This window comes from Lagenorhynchus albirostris, chromosome X (assembly GCF_949774975.1).
Source record: "Lagenorhynchus albirostris chromosome X, mLagAlb1.1, whole genome shotgun sequence".
NCBI classification, from domain to species: domain Eukaryota; kingdom Metazoa; phylum Chordata; class Mammalia; order Artiodactyla; family Delphinidae; genus Lagenorhynchus; species Lagenorhynchus albirostris.
The window spans coordinates 65,649,699-65,659,896 of NC_083116.1; the positions used below are offsets into that span (position 1 = coordinate 65,649,699).

The following is a 10,198-nucleotide window of genomic DNA, read 5'->3' on the forward strand; positions in this document are numbered from 1 at the left end:
TTTAATCTATGATAAATGCTATATCTATAGTCTGTACTAGTAATTAAAGTTTTCTAAAAGTAAACAGCATAACCAATCATGCATAAACTGTATTTAAGATCATATAGATTATTGTACAACTTTACTATATTCCTCAAAATCCCTTTCTTTTTTTAAACCAAAACTATCACAAAACTAAAGAGTATTTCATTAAGGTTATGAGATTCTGAATGGTTAATAATTGGATTGTGACACACGTCTTACAGAGATTTTGGGGAAATGTACAGCTTTTTTAGTTGACTTCTTGAAAAGCTGATTCAAGGATATATGTCTGCTATCCTCTTTGTCACACAGAATGTCCTTGCTCAAATTGGTCATTGTAATACCTTAAAGTAGCCTCACCTATTTCTTGAACTGTTATTTCATTAGATCAAGCACTGTTATCTTTCCCCCTAACATTATATAAGGCAATCCAGCCTTTAAAGTTCAAGAACGAATCATTGCTTGTTTTGAAGTTATCTTTTTCTCTCTCATTACAATAGAGATTCACATGTCAGAAAAGGCCCAAAGATTCCTCTTTAATGGTGGACAGATGAAATTTAATTTGTTCGCAAACCCACACATCTGGTGCTTGAAGCACAGCCTCTTGTCAACAACGTGAAAGGAGGGAATATGAAGTGTGACTATTTGGAACTGAGGTTCCTTTTGTTCACAAAGATAACAGGATGTGTAGTTCCAAGTGGGTTTCTTTCACAATAATCTCCTTAGAGTAGGATTGCCTATGAATATCTGGAAACCCTCTTTAGGCTATGCCTTTAGATTCTGGTTAATAAAGCACACACAAAAAAAGTTTCATTACTTTATAATTACAGAACTCTCTTCTTCCCTAGAAAACTTTTGTTTTTTTTTTCCTTTTAATTCCTCCTTTTTCAGTTGTCCCTACTTCCTCTTCCATAGACATTGTATTCAAATGGATATCTGAGGACTACCACTTCCCTTCTCCTCCCTGCACACCAAATGTCTATGCTACTTAAACTGCAGGAATAAAAAAACTGAGAGTGATGATGGGCTTCCCTGGTGGCGCAGTGGTTGAGAGTCCGCCTGCCGATGCAGGGGACATGGGTTCATGCCCCAGTCCGGGAAGATCCCACATGCCGCAGAGCGACTAGGCCCGTGAGCCATGGCCGCTGAGCCTGCGTGTCCGGAGCCTGTGCTCCGCAACGGGAGAGGCCACAACAGTGAGAGGCCCATGTACCACAAAAATAATAATAATAATAATAATAAATAAAAAATAAGAGTGATGGATTGAGCTTCATAAATGCCAACCCAAGAATCTGAGGATTGCTTGCATTTAAAACCTCCATAGTAATTCTGAAACAGTAGCCATAACCTTTAAAAAAAAATGAAGATGAGATTTCCAGAAAGAGGACATAAACTTTTCTGTCATTCATTTATGATGTGATAATATTATGCTTCCAATACAATTCTGTAAGCTCTGCTCATAGAGAAGTTTCTTAATAAACACAAATCTGTTCAGAGCGATGCATAGTAATGTTTAAGAAGAAAGGTTGGGTGAACTCAAAAAAATCTAAATTTTACAGAATGCTTATTTTCCAGCCTTATAGATTTTTTTTCTTTCTTCCATTTATGGGTTTATATTACCAACATTAAGACTTAAGTATATTTTGTGTCAATAATGAACTACTTGTGTGTCCTATACCCCTGATCATCAGGACTCTGTAGTTTGGGACAGTATTAGAAAAACCTATTTATTATTTGATACCTTGCAACCTGAAGCCTGACACACCATCCCCACAAGCCACAGGCTTTTCAAATAATCTTCAAAAAATTGTATAGAAATGATCTTGGTCTTGGATGGCTTAAATTTAGTCTGTGTTTTCACCATTCAAACCAAGTTTAGCATTAACCTAGTGAATAATAACACAAATAGAGGTAATAATTTAAGCATATGTCGTGTATTCAGGAAAAATTTTGCTCACCACTGATTATCTCCAGGGAAGTTGTTTCATCTGTCTGAGGTTCCATTTATTCATTTGTATAACCTTCCACAACTTTATTAGAAGAGCTAGATGAGATGCTATATGTGAAAGTACCCAGGAAAGTGGTAACCCAGAATACAATAGACATCCAACATATTTTCAATGAATGAACAAATTCCCATGCCCTTTATTCAATAAGAGATCTGTGCCCTAAAATTGATGCACATGTTGCTTCAACATTCACACCCCCTTGCCTGTGCATTTATACCTTAGAAAGACTGGAGATTTTTTTGCTCTCATTCACAAATAATGGTCTTCGTATGAAAGAGATTTGTTTTTACATTCTGGAAAAGATTCATGCATTTATTGTATCATTAACAACATCACATTTAATAAAGAAAGGTTTAAGATAAAATATCCAATTTCCATTTGTTTAAAACATCTGTAAAGCCTTGATCTAGATCTCTTAAGTAAGAAAGTGCCTTGAATTTCAAAGAGGAAACATACAACTCCCATCTTCCCTTCCTCTCCCACATTTTTCACACTCTCCCTGCACCATCACAACCCTGTGAGCACAACTATTTCTGTTGTTCCCAAAGTTCAATTAACAAAATTGTCTGGCTGGTCATTTCCACCTTTGGAAAAAGCCAGGAAACATAGTTAAACAAAGCCATAATCAAAGAGCTATTTCATTTTTAACCAATCATTGATGAACCACTCTCCCTGCTCATTAGGTGGGAACGAGTCACGGAGCTGCCATGGCGGGATAGTTGGTCACGAAACTCTGAGGCCATGAAGTAGTAGAGAATTGGATCCAAAAGGCAGCAAAGACTTGCAAGGCATAGACAAAAAGGGTGGAAATACAGTGAGCTTTGGACAATGGGACAACTGCTAATGATGGTTTCCTTTACCATGGTGTAAAAAATAAAGTTAATATGATAGGGAGTGAAACAGATGAAGAAGACTGCAGCACACATGTAAACCATCCGCAGTGCTTTCTGCCTCTCACTGATTCCCTGGAAAGCCACTGGTGGTTGTCGCAAGGATATAGTGGTTTTCCAGGTACACCATGCAATGATGACTACTGGGATCACAAATCCTGCCAGCTCAGCAGCTGTAATCATCCCAACCAAAGCCATTGCATTCATTTTCCTGTAACCAAGATCAGCAAAGCAGGACTCAGTGTTGTTGGCTAAGTCTGTGCTTCTCATGATGGGAAATGGCAAACAGGCAGTCCCCACGATGACCCAGACGGCAGCACTGATGCCCACATCATACCTACGCTTCCAGTCTCTGGCCCTGAAAGGCTTGAGGAGAAAGAAGCACCTCTGAAGGCTGATGCATGTCAGGAAACAAATGCTGGCATACATGTTGAGATACTTTAGGTAGAAGCACAGCAGGCAAAGGGCCCTCTGGAAAGGCCAGTGGTGGCTGATGTAATAGTAAATCCGGAGGGGTAAGGACAGCACATGAGCAAGGTCAGCCACAGAGAGGTTGATCATGAAAATGATGGCTTTATTTTTCTTGCTGATGAAGCGGCACAGAACCCACAAGGCTGCACTGTTGGCCAGTAGACCAGGGATGAATATGAGGATGTAGGTGGTGGCATAGAGGGAGTATTGAAATGTCAAATTAGTGACATTGCAGTGATTCTCAGCATTGCTGGTACTGTTGCTGCCCATCTTGAATATTTCAGTATATTCATCAAGGTAAGCCGTGAAGTTATGATCCCTGCCCAAAACAAAACAAAAAAAAAAAAGAAAGAAAAAGGGTATAATGGTTAACCAGTACTATAGCTGACACCCAGAATTTTTTTAAATTGAAATATAGTTGATTTACAAAGTTTCAGGTGTACAGCAAAGTGATTAAGTTATATCAGATTCTTTTCCATTACAGGGTATTACAAGATATTGAATATAGTTCCCTGTGCTACACAGTAGGTCCTTTTTTTTAATCTATTTTATATACAGTAGTGTGTACCTCTTAATCTCAAATTCCTAATTTATCCCTCTCTCCCTTTCCCCTCTTGTAACTGTAAGTTTGTTTTCTATGTCTGTGAGTTTATTTCTGTTTTGTAAATAAGTTCATTTGTACCATTGTTTTAGATTCTACATGGAAGTGATATCATATCATATTTGGTTTTCTCTGTCTGACTTACGTCACTCAGTATGGTAATCTCTAGGTCCATGTATGTTGCTACAAATGGCATTATTTCATTCTTTTTATGGCTGAGTAAGATTTATATATATATATATATATATATATATATATATACACACACACACACACAACTATATATATATAATATATATTATATATATATTATATATATATATAATATATATATTATATATATTATATATATATAATATATATATATATATACAACCACATCTTCACCCATTCATCTGTAAATAGACACTTAGGTTTCTCCCATGTCTTGTCTTTTGTAAATAGTGCTGCTATGAACATTGGGGTGCATGTACCTTTTTGAATTAGAGTTTTTGGCTTTTCTGGATATATGCACAGAAGTGGGATTGCTGGATCATATGATAACCATTTTTGGTTTTCTTAAGGAGCCTCCATACTGTTCTCCATAGTGGGTGTACCAATTTACATGCCCACCTACAGTGTAGGAGGGTTCCCTTTTCTCTATGCCCTCTCCAATATTTATTATTTGTAGACTTTTTGATGATAACCATTGTGACCAGTGTGAGGTGAGACCTCAAGGAAACACAAAAGACTCAGAATAGACAAACAATCTTGAGAAAGAAATGTGCTGGAGGAGGAGCTTCAAGATGGCGGAAGAGTAAGACGCGGAGATCACCTTCCTCTCCACAAATACATCAGAAATACATCTACACGTGGAACAGCTCCTACAGAACACCTACTGAACACTGGCAGAAGACCTCAGACCTCCCAAAAGGCAAGAAACTCACCCACGTACCTGGGTAGCACAAAAGATAAAAACAGAGACAAAAGAATAGGGACGGGACCTGCATCAGTGGGAGGGAGCTGTGCAGGAGGAAAGGTTTCCACACACTAGGAGGCCCCTTCACAGGAGGAGACTGTGGGTGACAGTGGGGGGGAGCTTTGGAGCCACGGAGGACACGCAGCAACAGGGGTCAGAAGGGCAAAGCAGACAGATTCCCGCACAGAGGATAGGTGCCGACCAGCACTCACCAGCCCGAGAGGCTTGTCTGCTCACCCGCCGGAGCGGGCGGGGGCTGGGAGCTGAGGCTCGGGCTTCAGTCAGATCCCAGGAGAGGACTGGGGTTGGTGGCGTGAACACAGCCTGAAGGGGTTAGTGCACCACGACTAGCCGGGAGGGAGTCTGGGAAAAAGTCTGGACTGCCGAAGAGACAAGAGACTTTTTCTTGCCTATTTGTTTCCTGGTGTGCGAGGAGAGGGGATTAAGAGTGCTGCTTAAAAGAGCTCCAGAGACAGGCATGAGCCGCGGCTATCAGCGCGGATCCCAGAGACGGGCATGGGATGCTAAGGCTGCTGCTGCAGCCACCAAGAAGACTGTGTGCAAAACAGGTCACTATCCACACCTCCCCTCATGGGACCCTGTGCAGCCTGCCACTGCCAGGGTCCCGTGATCCAGGGACAACTTCCCCGGGAGAACACACGGTGTGCCTCAGGCTGGTGCAATGTCACGCTGGCCTCTGCCACTGCAGGCCCTCCATGCATCCATACCCTTCTCTAGCCCCGGCCTGAGTGAGCCAGAGCCCCCGAATCAGCTGCTCCTTTAACCCTGTCCTTTCTCAGTGAAGAACAGACGCCCTCAGGCGACCTACACACAGAGGCGGGGCCAAATCCAAAGATGAACCCCGGGAGTTATGTGAACAAAGAAGAGAAAGTTCCCCCAGCAGCCTCAGGAGCAGAGGATTAAACCTCCACAATAAACTTGATGTACCCTGCATCTGTAGAATACCTGAATAGACAACGAATGATCCCAAATTGAGGAAGTGGACTTTGTGAGCAAAGATATATATAATTTTTTTCTTCTCTTTATGTAGATGTGTATGTGTATGCTTCTGTGTGTGATATTGTCTCTATAGATTTACTTTTACCATTTTTCCTAGGGTCCTGTCTGTCCGTTATGGTTTTTTATTATTATTACTTTAAAAAAATTTTTTCTTAATTTTTTTTATTTTAATAACTTTATTTTATTGTATTTTACATTATTTTATTTTATTTTATCTTGTTTCTGTCTTTCTCTCTAAATTTTATCCCTTTTATTCAAAGCCATGTGGATGAAAGGCTCTTGGTGTTCCAGACATGCATGAGGGCTGTGCCTCTGAGGAGGGAGAGACAAGATCAGGACACTGGTCCACAAGGGACCTCCCAGTTCCACATAATATTAAACAATAAAATCTCCCAGAGACTTTTATCTAAACACAAAGACCCAGCTTCACTCAACAACCAGAAAACTACAGTGCTGGACACCCTATACCAAACAACTAGGAAGACAAGAACACAACCACATCCATTAGCGGAGAGGCTGCGTAAAATCATAATAATGCCACTGACACCCCAAAACACACCACCAGACGTGGACCTGCCCACCAGAAAGACAAGATCCAGCCCCATTCACCAGAACACAGGCACAAGTCCCCTCCACCAGGAAGCCTAAACAACCCACTGAACAAACCTTAGCCACTGGGGACAGACACCAAAAACAACGGGAACTACGAGCCTGCAGGCTGAGAAAAGGAGACCCCAAACACAGTAAGTTAAGCAAAATGAGAAGACAGAAAAACACACAGCAAATGAAGGAGCAAGGTAAAAACCCACCAGATCTAAAAAATGAAAAGGAAATAGGCAGTCTACCTGAAAAAGCATTCAATATAATGTTAATAAAGATGATCCATAATCTTGAAAATAGAATAGAGAAAATACAAGAAACATTTAACAAGGACCTAGAAGAAGTAAAGAGCAAAAAAACGGTGATGAATAACAATATAAATGAAATTAAAAATTCTCTAGAAAGGATCAATTGCAGAATAACTGAGGCAGAAGAACGGATAAGTGATCTGGAAGATAAAATAGTGGAAATAACTACTGAAGAGCAGAAAAAAGAAAAAATAATGAAAAGAATTGAGGACAGTCTCAGAGACCTCTGGGACAACATTAAAAGCACCAACATTAGAATAATAGGGGTTCCAGAAAAAGAAGAGAAAAAGAAAGGGACTGAGAAAATATTTGAAGAGATTATCATTGAAAATTTCCCTAATATGGGAAAGGAAATAGTAAATCAAGTCCAGGAAGCACAGAGAGTCCCAACAGGATAAATACAAGGGGAAACAGGCCAAGACATACATTAATCAAATAATCAAATATTAAATACAAAGAAAACATATTAAAAGCAGCAAGGGAAAAACAACAAATAACGCACAAAGGAATCCCATAAGGTTAACAGCTGATCTTTCAGCAGGAACTCTGCAAGCCAGAAGGGAGTGGCAGGACATATTTAAAGTGATGAAGGAGAAAAACCTACAACCAAGGTTACTCTACCCAGCAAGGATCTCATTCAGATTTGATGGAGAAATTAAAAACTTTACAGACAAGCAAAAAGGAAGAGATTTCAGCACCTCCAAACTAGCTTTACAACAAATGCTAAAGGAACTTCTCTAGGCAGGAAACAGAAGAGGAGGAAAAGACCTACAATAATGAACCCAAAACAATTTAGAAAATGGGATTAGGAACATACATATTGATAATTACCTTAAATGTAAATGGACTAAATGCTCCCAGGAAAAGACACAGATTGGCTGAATGGATACAAAAACAAGACCCATATATATGCTGTCTACAAGAGACCCACTTCACACCTAAGAAAACATACAGACTGAAATTGAGGGGATGGAAAATGTTATTCCATGCAAATAGAAATCAAAAGAAAGCTGGAGCAGCAGTTCTCATATCAGACAAAATAGACTTCAAAATAAAGACTATCACAACAGACAATGAAGCACACTACATAATGATCAAGGGATTGACCCAGGAAGAAGATATAACAATTATAATATTTATGCACCCAACATAGGAGCACCTCAACACATAAGGCAAATACTAACAGCCATAAAAGGGGAAATCGACAGTAACACATTCGTAGTAGGGGATTTCAACACCCCACTTTCACCAATGGACAGATCATTCAAAATGAAAATAAGTAAGGAAACACAAGCGTTAAATGACACATTAAACAAGATGGACTCGATTGATATTTATAGGACATTCCATCCAAACACAACAGAATACACATTCTTCTCAAGTGCTCATTGAACATTCTCCAGGATAGATCATATCTTGGGTCACAAGCCAAGCCTTGGTAAATTTAAGAAATTGAAATCAAATCAAGTATCTTTTCCGACCACAGTGCTATGAGACTAGATATCAATTACAGGAAAACATCTGTAAAAAATACAAACACATAGAGGCTAAACAATACACTACTTAATAACCAACAGATCATTAAAAAAATAAAACAGAAAATCAAAAAATGCCTAGAAACAAATTAGAATGAAAACACGAGGACCCAAAACCTTTGGGATGCTACAAAGGCAATTCTAAGAGGGAAGTTTATAGCAATACAGTCCTACCTTAAGAAACAAGAAACATCTCAAATAAACAACCTAACCTTACACCGAAAGCAACTAGAGAAAAAAGAAAAAGAAGCCCCAATGTTAGCAGAAGGAAACAAATCATAAAGATCAGATCAAAAATAAATGAAAAAGAAATGAAGGAAATGATAGCAAAGATCAATAAAACTAAAAGCTGGTTCTCTGAGAAGATAAACAAAATTGATAAGCCATTAGCCAGACTCATCAAAGAAAAAAGGGAGAAGAATCAAATCAATAGAATTAGAAATGAACAAGGAGAAGTGACAACTTACACTACAGAGGTACAAAGGATCATGAGAGATTACTACAAGCAACTCTATGCCAATAAAATGGACACTGTGGAAGAAATGGACAAATTCTTAGAAATGCCCAATGTTCCGAGACTGAATCAAGAAGAAATAGAAAATATGAAGAGTTCCATCACAAACAGTGAAATTAAAACTGTGATTAAAAATCTTCCAACAAACAGAAGCCCAGAACCAGATGGATTCACAGGCGAATTCTAACAAACATTTAGAGAAGAGCTAACACCTATCCTTCCCAAATGTTCCAAAATATAGCAGAGGGAGGAACACTCCCAAACTCATTCTAAGAGGCCACCATCACCCTGATACCAAAACAAAACAAAGAAGTCACAAAGAAAGAAAACTACAGGCCAATATCACTGATGAACCTAGATGCAAAAATCCTCCACAAAATGCTAGCAAACAGAATCCAACAGCACATTAAAAGGATCATACACCATGATTTAGTGGGGTTTATTGCAGGAATGGAAGGATTCTTCAATATACGTGAATCAATCAATGTGATACACCATATTAAAAAATTGAGGGAGGGGCTTCCCTGGTGGTGCAGTGGTTGAGAGTCCGCCTGCCGATGCAGGGGGCGCTGGTTCGTGCCCCGGTCTGGTAGGATCCCACATGCCACAGAGCAGCTGCAATCGTGAGCCATGGCCGCTGAGCCTGCGTGTCTGGAGCCTGTGCTCCGCAACGGGAGACGCCACAACAGTGAGAGGCCCACGTACCGCAAAAAAAAAAAAAAAAAAAATTGAGGGAGAAAAACCATATGATCATATTAATAGATACAGAAAAAGCTTTAGAAAAAATTCAACACCCATTTATGATAAATACCCTCCAGGAAGTAGGCATAGGGGAACTTTCCTCAACATAATAAAGGCCATATATGACAATCCCACAGCCAACATTGTCCTCAATGGTGAAAATCAGAAAACTTTTCCACTAAGATCAGGAATAAGACAAGGTTGGCCACTCTCACCACTCTTATTCAACATAGTTTTGGAGGGTTTAGCCAGAGCAATAAGAGAAGAAAAAGAAATAAAAGGAATCCAAATCAGAAAAGAAGAGGTAAACTGGCAGTGTTTGCAAATGACATGATACTATACATACAGATTCCAAAAGATGCTACCAGAAAACTGCTACAGCTAATCAAGAATTTGGTAAAGTAGCAGGATACAATATTTATTCACAGATATCTCTTGCATTCCTATACACGAGTGATGAAAAATCTGAAGGTGAAGTTAAGGAAACACTCCCATTTACCATTGCAACAAATAGAATAAAATATCTAGGA

The 10,198-nt window shown here is 39.3% G+C and overlaps 1 protein-coding gene across 1 annotated transcript; it reads right to left on the reverse strand.

Annotated features, from left to right (window-relative positions):
* Positions 1-2,448: 2,448 nt before the first annotated feature.
* LOC132513741 (putative P2Y purinoceptor 10) lies at positions 2,449-3,676 on the reverse strand. The gene has a single exon (XM_060138304.1). The coding sequence runs from the start codon at positions 3,659-3,661 to the stop codon at positions 2,675-2,677; it is 987 nt and encodes a 328-aa protein (XP_059994287.1). The 5' UTR covers positions 3,662-3,676; the 3' UTR covers positions 2,449-2,674.
* Between the last annotated feature and the right edge of the window lie 6,522 nt (positions 3,677-10,198).